The sequence below is a fragment of the Microcaecilia unicolor genome, chromosome 7, assembly GCF_901765095.1.
Source record: "Microcaecilia unicolor chromosome 7, aMicUni1.1, whole genome shotgun sequence".
Lineage (NCBI taxonomy): Eukaryota > Metazoa > Chordata > Amphibia > Gymnophiona > Siphonopidae > Microcaecilia > Microcaecilia unicolor.
In genome coordinates, this window is record NC_044037.1 from 114,026,030 (window position 1) to 114,044,125 (window position 18,096).

At 43.4% G+C, this 18,096-nt stretch overlaps 1 protein-coding gene across 1 annotated transcript in view; it reads right to left on the reverse strand.

Moving 5' to 3' along the window:
- Positions 1-3,420, reverse strand: part of LOC115474718 (microfibril-associated glycoprotein 4-like) — a 57,546-nt gene extending 54,126 nt beyond the window's left edge. The window contains exon 1 of the mRNA XM_030210343.1: positions 3,269-3,420. Within this exon, the coding sequence (XP_030066203.1) occupies positions 3,269-3,274 (6 nt within the window). The 5' untranslated portion in view covers positions 3,275-3,420. The remainder of the gene's footprint in view (positions 1-3,268) is intronic.
- Between the last annotated feature and the right edge of the window lie 14,676 nt (positions 3,421-18,096).

Here is an 18,096-nt window from a genome sequence, read left to right on the forward strand (position 1 = left end):
ATCAGCTCCTTCCATGTGCTTAGATGGTAATGGATGCTCACACCACCATAGATCCTCTCAGGTTAGGAGAGATCATGAGCTCCATGTGCTCCATGTGCTGCATGTGCTGCATCTATCCCCCACAGGAAGTTGCATAGGTGTGTGACCTCTCTAAGTAATTCACATCAGAGGTCACAGAGTAATCACAGAGAAATAATAGGTGACAGGCAATGCATGTAAAATACAATTACATTCCAACAATTTGTACTTTGTAATAGTGATATAAGGTAAAGGCTGCAAGGGGGAAAACATGCTTTTGAAAATTCCTGTTAGTGATTCTACAAAATTTAATTGATTACAGCAAATACACCCATCCTCCCTCCTTTTGAGGACCATTAGGGTAATGCATTAGGGTAATGCATTTGATATACCACCTTTCTGTAGTGCGATCAAAAATTGTATATAGGTACTTTCTCTGTTCCTAGTGCTATCCCAATCTATTTTGTACCTGGAGCAATGGAGGGTTAAATGACTTGCCCAAGGTCACAGGGAGCAGCACTGAGAACTGAATCCAGTTCCCCAGATTCTCAGCCTATTGCACTAACAATTAGGCTACTCCTTCACTGTGCCAGTAACCATATCATAAAGAATATGTACTATCTCCTTGCTGTTGTCAAAGTGGAATTAGTAAAAGTGCGTCATACACATTGCCATCATAAACAAAAGATTCACAGCTTGTGCCATGCTTTTAGATCTAGCTAGGGCTTTTGACACTATAAAACTTGAGATACACTTGAATAAATTAATGTTAGTAGGTTTAATGGATAACATAGCATCCTGGGTTACATCATACCCATCAATTAGAAAACAACAACAGGGCGAGCATAAGCATCATGTAGACGAGGTGATTGCCTAGGGTAATAGTTTCCAGGGGCCAGTAAAGAGCAGCTTCAGTCAAAGCACAACACTTGGTCTTCACATCTGCACAAATCCAGAGCCATCAGTAGGTATCTTTAGCTGTATGGGAAGGTTGGTAATAGTAGCATAGTGGTTAGTGCAGTGGACTTTGATCCTGGGGAACTGAGTTCAATTCCCACTGCAGCTCCTTGTGACTCTGGGCAAGTCACTTAATCCTCCATTGCCCCTGGTACAAAACAAGTACCTGAATGTAGTTGCAAAAACCTCAGAAAGGTGGTATATCAAGTCCTGTTTCCCTTTCCCTAAATAGTCCATTTAACTTGGGTAAATGACTTTTGGAAATTGCCCTCAATTTGTATATGTTTATATATTGTGATGTAATTTATATTCCATCTGACAGGACAGCAGGATTCAATCCCTCAGAACAAGGGAATGGATCAGATATGCTGGGATGTAGAGAGCTACATAGAAAACTTCAATTCCCAGGAGGCAATGGGGCTCTGGATGAGGGGACTCAAAGTGCAGGATCCCCAAAGCCTGATTGAAGGAACATAAAAGGAGACTCACGATTCCAGAATGGGTGATAAGTGAGTCAGCTTCCTGACAGCCAGTCCAGCAGGCCATGAAAAGAGAATCAGGCCAGGTAGCACCCTGCCAGGGGCAGGTGGGTGACTGGGTGCTCCTATAAAGAAAAGTGCTGGGGAGAAAGTTAAATAATTGTTGTATGGGGGGGGGGGGGGGGGGGAGGAACTGTTCCTAAGGAAAGGGAGTCCAGGCCACTGAGGAAGAGGACTAAGCAACAATAGCTGTTTGTAAAAGAGAAGGACAATTGTCCTTTGGACATTCTTACAAGATGCAGGCTGCTGGAAAAGCTTTGAGCCACAGTAGGTTAAAGCCAGCTTGGCTATAAAAGAGGTGGACAATTATTTCTGTTCTTTGTTAGACATTTCCAACAGTGTGTAGCTTGTAACCAATCCTGGCACCACAGCAGGTTTAAGCCTAACTAGAATGGAGAGAGAGCCATTTGCTATTGTGGAGTAATCATACCTGTTGTATTTGATGCTGGGCAGAGGGCCGTTGGGACAGCTGAAGTTTACTGATAGGCTTTTCCCTAGCAAGAGACTATGTGGAAATTTCCAAACCAAAGCCTCAGCCCTGTTGGAAAGGACTCGATTTGCTGGGGAACTGCTAGAGGAAGCAATATCTGTGTTCCAGAGAAGTTTAAATATTTAGAAATGTGGAAGGTAAAATTCAGCTAAGCACCAAACAGATAATTTTAAATGGATAAGTTGTCTCTTTATAGTTATGTCTATACTCAGCCAGCCTGTTTACACTGCTGTTCTGGAAGGGTTGGTGTTGGGATGATCTTGATTGAGTTGGGGCAGGGGCTAGAGGCCTGAAAGGTAACTGAGGCAGGGGCAAGGCTGAAGATTCTCCTACAGTGCCTTGCACACCTTACTCAAAATAAACAGGATCCTGGATGCGTAACTATGGGGGTCCTTTAAGAAGAATAAAGGTACTTCTGGTGTGCAGAAGATATACTGCTCAGGAAAAAATACTACCTGAGTTAATGGCTAAATTGCAAACTGAATTTAATAAAGTACTAAAACAGATAAATGCTAGAAGATTTCACTGCTTTATTTTGTTAAGATAGAGAAGAAACAATGTTCTTTGGAAGGCACCTATATACCTTTGAACTGTCAAAGGGTGGCAATAGAACTCAGAATGTGTCCCCATCTTGAAACAGTTATAGTTTACTAATATCCTGGCATCTGGATTAATTAGCAACTCTCTGAATGGGTAGAAAAACTTTCAAGAAATGTAGAGTACTATACAAATTAAATAATACACAGATATAACCCCAAGGAAATGATAGCAGCTATTAGAACGTATCTCATTGCTCTTACGTCTGTTTTTAATATACAGAAGAATCCATAGAATTGTCCATTATATTCCCAAATCCATACATCACAATTTGCTATTTTGGGCTCCCCACTCTCACCTTCAAAACCTTTCTTCTCTGAATATTTACTGATCAGCTGATAAATCGAGAGAAAAGTCCCTTTTCTGTATCAGCCAATATCTTAAACCAAAATCCTACCACACTTGCAGAAAGTGTTTACCCTTGGTAGTATCAAATCTGCAGAGCTAGTAACTAAACATGTTGCAAATGTTTTGATTTGCAATTCACATAAGTGATACAAAGCAAACATTTGACTGTTTTAATACATTTTATGTACTTTACTTTCTACCCTATTGCCCTGAGACCCACTAGTAAACAACCTAATTAAACAAAAACAGGCAAATGCAATTCTTTATTTTCAGAAAAAACACCAAGGGATGAAGTAACCATAAGATGTCGCTGATTTACCTGCATTTTGCTGTTGTTTCTGCCTCTGGCTCGGTGTCTGTGCTCTGGCAATGAAGAAACAGGGAGACTGTCTTTATATAACCCTGGACCCCCTCCTTGCAATCTGATCCGCCTGTGCCTCTCTTAGCCTGATTCGGGTCATTCTGCTTCCTACTGAGCCCCCACCAACTCCAGTCCAGGATGAAGTTGTAATAAGCAAGCACAGCCAAGAACATGTTGTGTACAGTAACAAGGAAAACTGAAAGGAACCCAGACAGCAACAGGGGACCAGCAGAGAGGGCATGATAGAGTCCTGCTACAGATGGAGCTTAGAAGGCTGGATTCTCTCAGCTGAGATATGGCTTCTGTACACAGTGTTACCTGCCCATCCTATAGTGTTTCCTGTCCAACGTTTAGGAACCACAACATTATTCACATCCAACTTTTTTCAGGCTGAACTGTGGCAAAGGTAACATAGGGGGTAATTCTGCTCAAGACACTTAAAGTTAGGTACCTAAAGTGTGTGCACTAAGCACAAATTCTATCATGGCAATTAAGCACTTTATTTCCATTGTAGAACAGTAATGTAAGTCTGCAGTTACGCATATAACTTAGAAACATAGAAACATGACTGCAGATAAGGGCCAAATGGCCCATCCAATCTGCCCATCCTCAGTAACTAATAACTCCCAGGGCTGCTGAGAGACTGAGCCGAATCCAGGGCAGAGCCACTGCCCCCCCCCCCCCCCCCCCGCCAGGATCACAGCCACTGCCGCCACCTGGAACTGCAAATACCTTGGCTGGCGGGAATCCCGAGGCCCCTCTAACAGAAGACGTCTTCCTCCAGCACTGCTCTTTCCTCTGCCACATTGCCTGCCCCTGTGGCTGCTTTTTCTCTCACATTGCGCATGCTTGGTTTCAAAACTGAGCATGCGCGGCCTGAGGGGAAAAGCAGTTGCTTTGGCAGGCAATGTGGCAGAAAAAAGAGCAGTGCTGGAGGAAACCACTTCTGCTGGCGAGGCCTCAGGGTGACCCCTGCCAGCCAAACCAGAAGTCCTGCTGTGTCTTCTCCGGGTCCTCCCCAGCCTCCAAGCGGGGCCAGGTGCCAGAGTTTTTTCTCTCCTGCTCCTTTCGGGACGTGATCACCTGGGTCCCATCAAGAGCAGGAGAGAGAGAGACCCTGGCGCCGGGCCCTCCTTGGAGACGTGGGCCTGAGGAATTTTGCCCCTCCCTGCCTCCCCTCTTGGCAGCCCTGATAACTCCTCCTTTTCCTAAGAGATCCCACGTGCCTGTTCCATGCTTTCTTAAATTCTGACACAGTCCTTGTCTCCACCACCTCCACTGGGAGGCCATTCCACGCATAAACTACTCTTTCCGTGAAAGAGTATTTTCTTAGATTCTTCCTAAGCCTATTTCTTCTTAACTTCATCCTATGCCTTCTCATTCCAGAGTCTTCTTTCATTTGAAAAAGGCTCAACTCCTGTACATTAATACCGCTAAGATATTTAAACATTATCATATCCCCTCTCTCCCGCCTCTCTTTCAGTGTATATATGTTGAGGTTTATAAACCTGTCCCTATATGTTTTACGACAGAGATCGCTTACTAATTTTGTAGCCACCCTCTGGACCGACAGTTATGCTAGCTCTACAACAGGTGTAAATGCACGCAAATGACAATATTCTGAAAGCTTAGCATGTAAGTCCTTGGCATGCACCTGCCCCAAGGAAACACCACAGTGGAGGCAACAAAAAGAACAAAGGAGTCTTTATTAAAAAATCATCTGTTGACTCTACTCGACCACATTTTGGCTATAGGGCCTGTGTCAGGAGTCTGATCATGTATTCTGAAATACGCTCTGGTTAAATACAAACCAAGAAATGTGACAACACTAGGTTGTGGTTTCAAAACATTCTTCAGTGACATTATGGATATAAATGGCAACAATATAAACATACACAAATTAGTGGGAGCTCATCTGCTGACTGACGACAGACAACAAGTCATTGTCTGTGCAGGAGAAAAAAGCCTCAAGAAGCTCACGTGTTAGAAACACTTGGAGCAGGGCTGCTTCATCATTGGCCAGAAAAAAACTCCTATAGTGCAATATGACAGCAAAAATGCCATTTCCTGTTTCCGCGAGGGCGGGACACTGTCTGTGAGGGAAGGAAAAGGCTGGAGGCAAGCCCGCTTGCTGTTCTGTTTTCTTCACTGTCGTTGCTGCTGAAAATAAAAGGTTTAAACGCACAGGGGGTACTGAAAAAGGGGAGCTGGGGAAGTCACTGAACATGGATGGGGGAGGACGGTGGGGGTCAAAGGATAATTGTTGGACATAGGGAGGAGGGCAGAGGAGAATCGATGGGAGGTGAGGGAAGGGGGAGAGAAGAGAAATCGCTGGACATGGAGAGGAGGGGAGGGCAGGGGAGAGAGGATAATTGCTGGACATGGATGGAGGGGGCAGGGGAGAGAGGAAATTTGCTAGATATGGATGGATGTAGGAAAGGGCAGGGGAGAATGAAGAGTTGCTGGACATGGATGGATGGATAGAGCAGAGGGCAGGGGAGAGAGGAGAGTTGCTGGACATGGATGGAGGGGAGGGAAGACAGGAAGGAGATGCACATGGATGGAGGTGAGGGCAGGGGGAGAGAAGAGAAATCACTGGACATGGAGGGGAGGGCAGGGGAGAGAGGATAATTGCTGGACATGGATGGAGGGGGCAGGGGAGAGAGGAAATTTGCTAGATATGGATGGATGTAGGAGAGGGTAGGGGAGAATGAAGAGTTGCTGGACATGGGTGGTTGAATGGATGGAGCGGAGGGCAGGGGAGAAAGGAGAGTTGCGTTATGTCCATTACGTACTTTAGTTTTGTTGTGTTGCAGAGATCAGGCATTTATGTATGTGGGCGCATAGATCCCAGAGTTAGAAAGTCACCCCATGTAGGGTGGCTACATATACAGTGGTGGAAATAAGTATTTGATCCCTTGCTGATTTTGTAAGTTTGCCCACTGACAAAGACATGAGCAGCCCATAATTGAAGGGTAGGTTATTGGTAACAGTGAGAGATAGTACATCACAAATTAAATCCGGAAAATCACATTGTGGAAAGTATATGAATTTATTTGCATTCTGCAGAGGGAAATAAGTATTTGATCCCCCACCAACCAGTAAGAGATCTGGCCCCTACAGACCAGGTAGATGCTCCAAATCAACTCGTTACCTGCATGACAGACAGCTGTCGGCAATGGTCACCTGTATGAAAGACACCTGTCCACAGACTCAGTGAATCAGTCAGACTCTAACCTCTACAAAATGGCCAAGAGCAAGGAGCTGTCTAAGGATGTCAGGGACAAGATCATACACCTGCACAAGGCTGGAATGGGCTACAAAACCATCAGTAAGACGCTGGGCGAGAAGGAGACAACTGTTGGTGCCATAGTAAGAAAATGGAAGAAGTACAAAATGACTGTCAATCGACAAAGATCTGGGGCTCCATGCAAAATCTCATCTCGTGGGGTATCCTTGATCATGAGGAAGGTTAGAAATCAGCCTACAACTACAAGGGGGGGAACTTGTCAATGATCTCAAGGCAGCTGGGACCACTGTCACCACGAAAACCATTGGTAACACATTACGACATAACGGATTGCAATCCTGCAGTGCCCGCAAGGTCCCCCTGCTCCGGAAGGCACATGTGACGGCCCGTCTGAAGTTTGCCAGTGAACACCTGGATGATGCCGAGAATGATTGGGAGAAGGTGCTGTGGTCAGATGAGACAAAAATTGAGCTCTTTGGCATGAACTCAACTCGCCGTGTTTGGAGGAAGAGAAATGCTGCCTATGACCCAAAGAACACCGTCCCCACTGTCAAGCATGGAGGTGGAAATGTTATGTTTTGGGGGTGTTTCTCTGCTAAGGGCACAGGACTACTTCACCGCATCAATGGGAGAATGGATGGGGCCATGTACCGTACAATTCTGAGTGACAACCTCCTTCCCTCCGCCAGGGCCTTAAAAATGGGTCGTGGCTGGGTCTTCCAGCACGACAATGACCCAAAACATACAGCCAAGGCAACAAAGGAGTGGCTCAGGAAGAAGCACATTAGGGTCGTGGAGTGGCCTAGCCAGTCACCAGACCTTAATCCCATTGAAAACTTATGGAGGGAGCTGAAGCTGCGAGTTGCCAAGCGACAGCCCAGAACTCTTAATGATTTAGAGATGATCTGCAAAGAGGAGTGGACCAAAATTCCTCCTGACATGTGTGCAAACCTCATCATCAACTACAGAAGACGTCTGACCGCTGTGCTTGCCAACAAGGGTTTTGCCACCAAGTATTAGGTCTTGTTTGCCAGAGGGATTAAATACTTATTTCCCTCTGCAGAATGCAAATAAATTCATATACTTTCCACAATGTGATTTTCCGGATTTAATTTGTGATGTGCTATCTCTCACTGTTACCAATAACCTACCCTTCAATTATGGGCTGCTCATGTCTTTGTCAGTGGGCAAACTTACAAAATCAGCAAGGGATCAAATACTTATTTCCACCACTGTAGATATGTTGCTGCTGTAAAAGTGTTCCTGACGGTGTTTGTTTTTTGCTTTTTTATTTATTTTTATATAATTTACAATAATTTTTCAAGCATAACATCTTGAAAGATAGTGATATGAACATATAGTTAACCAGTAACATAGATTATAACAGCACAAGTTATCACAGAAATCACTCAAGTCCTCAACAAGGATTCCAAGACTTAGGAATTAGAGGAGACATAAGGAAATAAAAAGGAAAATAGCTATAAGCGAAGGATTATAGTAATAAATATTATGTTGCTCCAGTTGTTTAGAGGCGATTAGTTTGGAAAGCTGAGACGGATCAGTAAAGGTATATTTAACATTATCAAACCTTATAACACATTTACAGGGGTACCTCAAAAAGAAAGTACCCCCAGATTGAATTACCGCCAGCTTCATCATGAGAAATTGTTTCCTTTTCTTTTGCGTCTCTCTTGAGAAATCAGAAAACAAGGATACTCGCAATCCTAAAAATGGCTTCTCCCTATGTTTGAAAAACATCTGGAAGAGCCATTGTTTATCAGGAATTAGAGCCACAGTAGCGACCAAAATCACTGGTGTGGCCTGTAATGTATCTGATGTCTCAAGAAACGCTGTAATGTCCAGAGTCTGTTGTGCACTTTGTTCCATCAATTTTGGAGGAAGATAGAAAGTTCTTGAAAAGGATGGCAGATTTGATTCTGGTATACATAAATTTTCCATGAGGTATCTCTTTAACATGTCCCCTGGTTTTATCATTGAATTATAAGGAAAATTGACAAAACGCAGATTTTGATTCCTAGTATAATTTTCTAAATTCTCAGATTTAATTCTTAAACTGGATACTTCTTTCAAAAGTGAAAATTGTATATTTTCCAGTTTCTTTACAGTTTGTTCCATAGTATCCATTCTAGGAATCATTTTTTCAACCTCTATTTTTTGCTTCTCAATCTTTTGCTCCATCTCATTAATTTGCTGGGAATGTTTAGTTGTAGAAGCAAGAAACATTTGTCCCATTTGGGACATAAGATCCCACAATGAGTCCAGTGTTACCTCCTTAGGTTTGGTAATGAATTCAGCAGGATATACAGTCTCTTGAGCCGCCTTTCTCCCTCCAATCGCCTGTAGTCCTCCCGCTACCTCTGCAGGCTGGCGAGTCTCTCCTGGAGGCATTACCATCCTCTCTCCCTCTGAAGCTAGTTGAACCTGGGTCCCCAGCGTCGGCGCTAACTCACAACTTCGGAGAGGCGCCAACGTTTCAAGCAGTGGGGAACTCGCTGCCATTGGTTGCAGGGGTGGAGCTCTAACCTCGGGACTCAGTATTGTCTCAAGTTCGAGGGATGCCGAAAGCTCCTCAATCACGCCAGCGCCCAATCTCGAACCAGTCCCGGAGACCTCACCAACCCTCTGTTGCACCATGAACCGATCCATCGGTCCAGGTATCTGAGAAGGGATCTGGGGAACTCGGGCAGGCACCCTTCCTCATCATTTAGGCATTGAAATAGAACGATGTAGCAGCAAGTCGCGTCAGCGTGCAGCCATCTTGGAATCCACTACTGCTCTTCCTGACGGTGTTTGTGAGTTGAAAAAGAAAAGTTCATATGTAGCTTTTATTTATTTATTTTTAGTTATTTCCATTTGTAAACTCCCCTTCCATAAAACATATTAGAAGTGGCAGTACAACTTTTATCATATAACACAATATTGTTTAAGCTTATGTTTATTCACACCCGTGATATACTTGCCATATCAGAATTTGGTCATAGTGATTTACAAATATAAAATTCATGACAGACTTGATCGACCTACCAATTAGAAACGCATCAGAATCAACACGAACGTACCTAAATCTGCACTACCCAAGCTGCAAAGGACTCAAATACAAATCAACTTACGCATCCAACTGTGGAACACATTACCAAAAGCCTTGAAAACCACGTTCGACCACCTAAACTTCTGGAAAAAGCTAAAAACTAACCTGTTTAAAAAGGCATACCCTGCCAATCCATCATAAATGCCTGATCTCTGCAACACAACAAAACTAAAGTACGTAATGGACATAACACAACTCTTCCGTTGTACGATTCCCTAATGTGGCTGTGCCACATGAACTTTATCTTACCACAACATCACTTTGTATTTGTTTACACTGGAGTCTGCAAACGCCTCTCCGGTACTATGTAAGCAACATTGAGCCTACAAATAGGTGGGAAAATGTGGGATACAAATGTAACAAATAAATAAATATATGTATACATGGGATTTGATAGCAAAACCAGAAGGATGCTTGAGTGCATTAGAAGAGGAATAGCCAGCCGGAAAATGGAGCCAATATTACTTCTATATAAGTCTCTGGTGAAATCTTATTTGGAGTACTGTGTGCAGTATTGGAGACTACACTTTCAAATGGATATAAATTGGATGGAGCTGGTTCCAAAGGTGGCTACTAAAATGGTCAGCAGTCTTCATCGTAAAGGGGTAGATTCAAGAAAGGGTGCCAAAAGTTTGGCACCAAAAAATTGAGTGCTAAGCAAATATTTTAGAATGGCAAAGTTGGGCACGGAAGCCATTACAGAATATAAGCATAAGTCAATATTTAAGTGCCTAGCTTTAGACACGAGCCACTCTCCTATCGTCACCGGTCTTCATTGATTTTTTTATTTTATTTTTCTTATAATGCTTATCATCTTTGCTTCCTTTTGTAAATATATGTAATATTCCCAATCTATAGCTTTTGGGAAATTTTTAAACGTATTAGATATAATAGTAATCTCAAATTCTTTTACTTATCTTGAATGAGTTGGATCCGGGGAGATTTTAAATCCGACATGAAATCATGTTTCGCCATTCGGCTTTATCAAGGATCCACCCCCAAAATAGTATTTCTGCCATCCATGCCGACAATACACCTTCCTTGTCAGTCAAAGACCGCTTGGCTGAGGTCTTCAAAATATAGAGATGAATTGAATATATAAAAAAGTATCATTATATGTTGTTTTCAGTGTTTATTTTGGCTTATGTTAACATTGGAGCTTACACTACACTTTAGTAACTTTAGGCACAAGCATTTGTGTTATATCAGAGGCTGGTGTAAATGCTCACACCTAAATACTGTCAGTTGTATGTGCACCTAAGTACCTGACACACCCCTAGCCTGCCTATACCCCTCTCATGTTAATGTCATCTTTTCAGTTATGCACTGATAGAACTTAGGCCCCGATACTCAAAGGTCCGGCACTGAAGCCAACAGTGCAGACCTCAAATGCAAGAACAGCGCAGAAATCTAGCTCTCCAATGCTCAAAGGAAATGGTATTCAAATTATATGTGTACCGTGAAAGCAAAAGCAAGGGGGAGGAACATGTGCACAAGATCTGCGCTTACCGCAAAGCCAGTGCGTTTTTTCTAACGAAAAAGGTGCCGGTACTCAAAAGCCAGGCCACCCTTCACGGGTGGGGTGATTACTGAGGGACTCACCCCACAATAGCCAGGCCCCCTGCAACCAGTCACAGAATCTATGACAAGGCAGAATTGGTGTGTAGAGCCTGAGCTCTTTCATTAAAACTTGGGGACCATGGGTCAATTTTGGCAATCGAAAAAGGTGCCAGTACTCAGTACCCCAAGTACCCCCTCAAAAAAAGCCCTGCGCAAAACTCTGCATACATCAGGGCCGTGCTTCTGTGTCTTTGAATATAAGCATTTCCAAAATTGTTTTCACTTCAGAAACTCATATTTAAGTGCAGAAGAACGGCACCGATGTGTTCTTGCACTTTCTGTTTTGCTCGGACTCTCACACATTTGTTTCTCACTATCAGCGTTTATTGGCTGCACGAGCTTCCTTCCACTTCTATAAGAACACAGAACTGGCAGTTTAAAGTGAGAAATTCTGAAGAAATCCTCTCTTCAAAGCCTTCAACGCCAGTCCTGAGCTGGCTGTAAGTCCAGCATTAAGGGCAGTATTTCTTTCTGCGCTGTTCTTTGAGCATTAGGAGAGAATACCAAATGACCTCATTATCATCTGGATGAGTACATTTAAATACAATTTGAGTCCATGTTTGGCATTCACATTGTGTTCTGCACTAAAGCCTTCTGAACATTCTGCACACATTAACATGCTAGGTAGTCCGGCACTAATTGTCTTTAACACCAGTGTTAGGTTTTGAGCATTGGCCCTTTACACACTAACCCCTGGATTCTATATAGCACACCTAGAGTTATGCGTGGATCTGCATATAAGTCTAGGTATATTCTATAACTACACATGTAGATTAATTGTTTTAACAAGCTTTTAAGTGCTGTTAACAGCTCTTAACAAGCAACAATGAACACTAATTGGCAAAAATTAGAATTTACACACGTACATTTCTAAACATATTCTGTAATGTACTGTACCTAAATTCTAACGTGCAGGCAAAAAGGGGTGTGCTTAGGGGCATGGAAATGGGCCTTTTGTGGGCATTCCAAAATCAACGCGCGTTATTAAAAAATATGGGCCAGTGCACGTAAATCTATACGCAGAGATTTACACCAGCTTTTCGTTCACGTAAATGAATGCACATAGATTTAGTTGCATGAATTATGCCTAAGCTTATGCTAAATACTGCATATAGATTTAAGTGTGGTATTTAGCTTATGCTTAGGCGTAACTTCCTAATGCGTGTTAATTTTAGGTGCCATATATATAGAATTGGGTCCTAACCAGCTGCGGAAATTCAATGCGGACTTCGGTATTGGATTTCTAATTTTTTTTCAAAGCAGGCTAGCGCATGACCGGGTAAGTTTAGTATTCAGACTTAACTGGCCATGGGTTAGTGCATAAAGATAGGACAGCTATTTAAGGAGTCCTATTTATGCGATAAACCTGGCTGGTTAGGTCTGAATATCAGGATTAAACCAGACTCTGCCCCTGGACCACCCCCCAACATAGCCAGCTTAAAGTTCAGTGCTAATTGGTCATTTTCAGTGAGGATGACTGGTTAAGTGCCGCTGAAAATGATTGGATAGTCGTGACCAAGCGAGTTAACCAGTCAGCAGTCATTTCCAGCCAGTTCACACACGTAACTGTAAAGTGGTGCCAGTTAGTGCCAATTAAATCCAAGATAAGTAGAGGAGGACACAAATGACAACCAGCCGTGGGGATGAAGCTAAGAAAGTTCTTTATTGTAAGCACCAGCCACCTGCTTCAGGGGTCACAAATAAGCCTTCAAATGCAAAAGTGGAGAATATATCTGGTGCACAAAGCGAAGCCAACACTTTATTCTAGGTTCACAGTGCATATGAGATGCGGACACGAAAAATGCCATCCATCAAAACATGGCCCATGTCAGGTGCTTACAATAAAGAATTTTCTTAGATTCATGCCCACGGCTGGTCGTCATTTGTGTTACCTTCTACTCTTCTAGGACTTTGTTGTACTGACATAGAGGCTTTTTCCTGTTTGTGCTATTGACTTAGTGCCAATTAACAACACATAAGGGTAATTATTGGCAAAGCCAATTAGCACCCACTTAAACAAGTAAGTTAGGCGCTATTCTATAACTTGTTCACACAATTTTGCACAACCAAATTTATGGAATTTTGGGGAAAAGTATATTTGGGACAGATAAAGGAGGTCTGAAATGAGGGGTTGTAGGATGTTGGTAAAAGGAAATACACTTAGGAGTAATCTAAGTAAATATTTTTTTAAACAAAAGGATGGTGAATTCATGGAACATTCCCCCAGTGGAGATAAGGACAGTATCTGAATTCAAGAATGCAGAGAAGATCTTTAAGACAGGGATAGTAGAGCTGAACAGTTTTTTTGGATGGGTAGACTGGAAAGTACATATACCCCTGGATTCTATATACGGCACTCAAATTTGTGTGCCCAAATTTAGGCACAGTGCTGAGTTGTGCACGCAAATTAATTGGCTAATGAGCTCTTAACTGTCAATAATTGGATGCTAACAATCAATTACTCTGATGTTAATTGGCACTCATTAAAATTTGTGCATGCATCTGGCTGATTGCTATTCTATAAGGCATGGTGCCTAACTCTAATAGCACGTATCCCAAAAGGGAGCATGTCAGGGGCATTCTGAAAATGTACATGGGTAGTTATAGAACACTGCCTCAGCACGCCTAATTTGAGCATTAGCATTTACACCAGGTTTCAGCAGGCATACGTCTAGTGCCTAAAAATAGGCAATTGGCATTAAGCTTAAGAGCCGTTCCCCTTATAGAACAGCACTTAGTACCTATTTTTTTCGGTCACCAGTTTTGAGAACCATTTACCAAATCTGGTTCACAGTCTTTTTCTATCACCAGGTTCTCTGTTTCAATATTTTCTAGCCCTTTCACTTAGTTTCCCATTGTGGAAAGTACACATTGTGAAAGTCACAATCAAGCTCATTTTCGAAAGAGAAGGACGCCCATCTTTCGACACAAATCGGAAGATGGGCGTCCTTCTCACAGGGTCGCCCAAATCAGTATAATCGAAAGCTGATTTTGGGTGTCCCCAACTGCTTTCCACCGTGGGGACAACCAAAGTTCACTGGGGCATGTCAGAGGCATAGCGAAGGCGGGACTTGGGCATGCCTAACACATTGGCGTCCTCGACCCATAATGGAAAAAAAAAAGGGCGTCCCTGATGAGCATTTGGATGACTTTACCTGGTCCTGTTTTTTCTTACGGCCAAGGCACAAAAAGGTGTCCGAACTGACCAGATGACCACCAGAGAGAATCGGGGATGACCTCCCCTTACTCCCCTAGTGGTCACCAACCCCCTCCCACCCTCAAAAAACATCTTTAAAAATCTTTTGTGCCAGGCTCTATGCCAGCCTCAAATGTCATACTCAGGTCCATCACAGCAGCATGCAGGTCCTTGGAGCAGTTTTAGTGGGTGCAGTGCACTTCAGGCAGGCAGACCCAGGCCCATGCCCCTATCTGTTACACTTGTGGTCGTAAATGTGAGCCCTCCAAAACCCACCAGAAACCCACTGTACCCACATGTAGGTGCCCCCCTTCGCCCGTAAGGGCTATGGTAGTGGTGTACAGTTGTGGGTAGTGGGTTTTTTGGGGGGGGGGGGTTGGCGGGTTCAGCACACAAGGTAAGGGAGCTATGCACCTGGGAGCAATTTCTGAAGTCCACTGCAGTGCCCCCTAGGGTGCCCGGTTGGTGTCCTGGCATGTCAGGGGGACCAGTGCACTATGAATGCTGGCTCCTCCCATGACCAAAGGGCTTGGATTTGGTCGTTTGTGAGATGGGCGTCCTTGGTTTCCATTATCGCCGAAAATCAGAAACAACCAAGTCTTGGGACGACCATCTCTAAGGGCGACCTAAATGTCAAGATTTGGGCATCCCTGACCGTATTATCAAAACGAAAGATGGATGTCCATCTTGTTTCGATAATATGGGTTTCCCCGCCCCTCCACCGGGATGTTTTGCGAGGACATCCTCGGCAAAACTTGGGCGTCCCTTTCGATTATGCCCCTCAATTTGTACTTTGCAACCAAGGCAAGTTCTCACAGAGGGAACCATCAGTTTTCCGCCGCTGTTCCAGCAAGCCTCAGGATGCAAAAGTGGTCTTAGCTGTATATATTGTTTCTTTGACCTTTTCTACATACTTGTTATTATTACTAAATTCTTTGATTTATTATGCCCTTCATCTTCTATTACCCCACTTCTGCCAGAATCCTCCCCAGAGGGTTTCTGCTGATTTACTTCAGGTCTGGCGTCTGGTTATAACCATAATTATTGCTGGATCGGTTCCACAATAACTTAGATTCCTTAACTTTCTATCCCTTCACTCTCCCCACCTCAGACATGATACCTTTCCTTGTTCTTTTCTGACCTATATAGTCCTAGAGATGTGATCTTAATCCATTTCCTTTTTTTTTTTTTACCATTTTATATACCACCTAAAAGCCATCAAAGAAATAGTGTACATTCAGGTATAGTGGTTTTTCTGTACCTGAGGCAATGGATGGTTAAGGACCTCTTTTACTAAACTGCACTAGCAATTCCCAGCACAGCAGATGAGAGGACACCCATAGGAATTGAATAGACTTCTTCTCATTTGTTGCATGGGACTCGCTAGCGTGGTTTAGTAAAAGAAGCCCTAAGTGATTTACCCAGTGGCGTAGCAAGGGCGGCTGCCACCCGGGGTGGTTCGCCGTTGCGCACCCCCCCCCCCCCCCCCCCCGGGTGCACAACAAAGGGAACACCAAGGGAGAGAAAGGTAAACAAACAAACTGAAACACTCAGGCACAAGCTTATCCCAGACAGCACTACGTTAGAGCAGGAGAAAGCAAACCAGGTGTGGGGAGTGAGGCAATCAGGCTCATGCTGGGAATACCCAGCACACACACAGAATAAGCAAGCACAAGCGCCCAAGCACAGGCTGGCTTCAGAAAAGTAATCAGAGCAATCAATGCCAAAGCAATGATTGCAGGGGAAAGGCAGACTTAAATGGATCAGGCTTCTGACATCTGCTGGCTCAGACCCTGACAAGCCAATCAGGAGTGAGTCCCAAACATTCCCCTGCCTATCCAGCAGAATCATAACATCTGGAACCTAAAGGCACTCTTAGTGTATCTCTGCTTTATGTATGCACCAATATAATAGTTCTCTGGTTTACCAATGTTGTTCTATGCCATCTCCTCTTATTGTTTCTTGTTTGTTTGTCTGTAGATATTTCTTGTGGAGGGGCATTTCAATAGGATGTCCAAGTCACAATTGGGACATCCTGCTCATAGCATCCAAAACAATGTCCATCTCAGAGCCATTTTCAAACAGGAAATATGTCAGGGTTTTTACAAAGTGAAATGTCCAAATAATGAATGCTAAAAATCCAGAGACAAGGAAGCCTGGCAATTTTACAGAAATAGCCACACAGACATCCTTTCAGAGCAGAGAGGCAGTCTAGTGGACAGTGCAGTGGACTGTAAAAGGGCACCCAGGTTCATATTCCCCTACAACTCTTTTAAATGTTGAGCAGGGGCGGACTGAGAGTGGTTTGGGCCCCCCGCCTGGCCACTGCCTGATGCCCCCCTACCACTGCAGTCGATGCCCCACCATCCCAGTTCTTTCCTACCCGCTGCTACTCCCCCGCCTGCAGATGCAAATTTCAAAAACTGGCATGTTTCAATCGCTATACTACAGGTTAACAAATACACATAAAACAAAAAATGGAAAATATGATGATACCAATATATTGGATCAAATATATTTTCCAGTTAGCTTTTAAGGCGAAAACCTCTTTCCTCAGGACAGTATACTGCTATTAAGTATTCTGTTCTGACACGAGAAAGGAGGGTTGGGTCTCCAAACATTAGTCAAAAATGTATTAACATTAGTCCAATGAAATATGTCCTTAATTATTACCTTGAAAGGATTGCTTTAATCAGTGGGATTTGAATTAGAGACTTAAGTATATATATTGTTAAATAATTTCTGGTTTATAAAAGAGAGAATGTAATCAGATGTATTATTTCTAACTAAAATCTAGACAATAAGTATGTTCTCAATGAAATGAATTGACTATACACCGTATTTGGTCTTGAAGAAGCCAACCAGATGATCAATGTGGAATAATGAATTAGATGAGTAATATCTGGGGATAATCAGGTTAATACCATGTTTTCTTTTTTTCTGTTTACTGTTTAATTGATCTCCTTGTCTTATCTCACTCTCCCTATTTTTCTTCACTTTGTGGTCTAAGAAAGAGAAAGATTGTATATAATCCATATATCTAGTTGGGATTGTTTTCTTCTTATCTTATATTAATGTGCAGTCATCTCTGTATTACTGTTTGCAAGTGACCCTTGTAAAATGAAAAATTATAAATAAATGATTAAAAAAAAATTAGTCCAATAAAGACCGGAGCGATGGTGGCACCCAGAGATAGGTCCGTGTCCCAAAGTGGTGGACGAGCCCTAGCAACGAATGGAGGCACCCTGTCCCAGTGCATAACAGTAGTGAGGACACGGGGCTGCTTACCACCTCCCGTTAACCACCTCCAGTCGCCGACCTGGCACCCGTGGCCATGGATCACTCAGAGTCACTCTGCCTGCACCCACCTGGTGAGATGTCGCATTCTCCAGCCTCCCAGCCCTGAGCTGCCTCCACCAGAGTGACCATTACCACTGTCTCTCCTAAACTCTACCTCCAACCAGTAGCACAGTGCCCAAAATTACGGAGTTTCTGTGCCCTAGGACAACACTCCCGAACAACTGGCTGTGAGTAATCTACCCATCTCCACTCACCAAAACAAGTCTCCTAGACTCTGCCTCCAACCAGCAGCAAAGTGCCCAGAATTACGA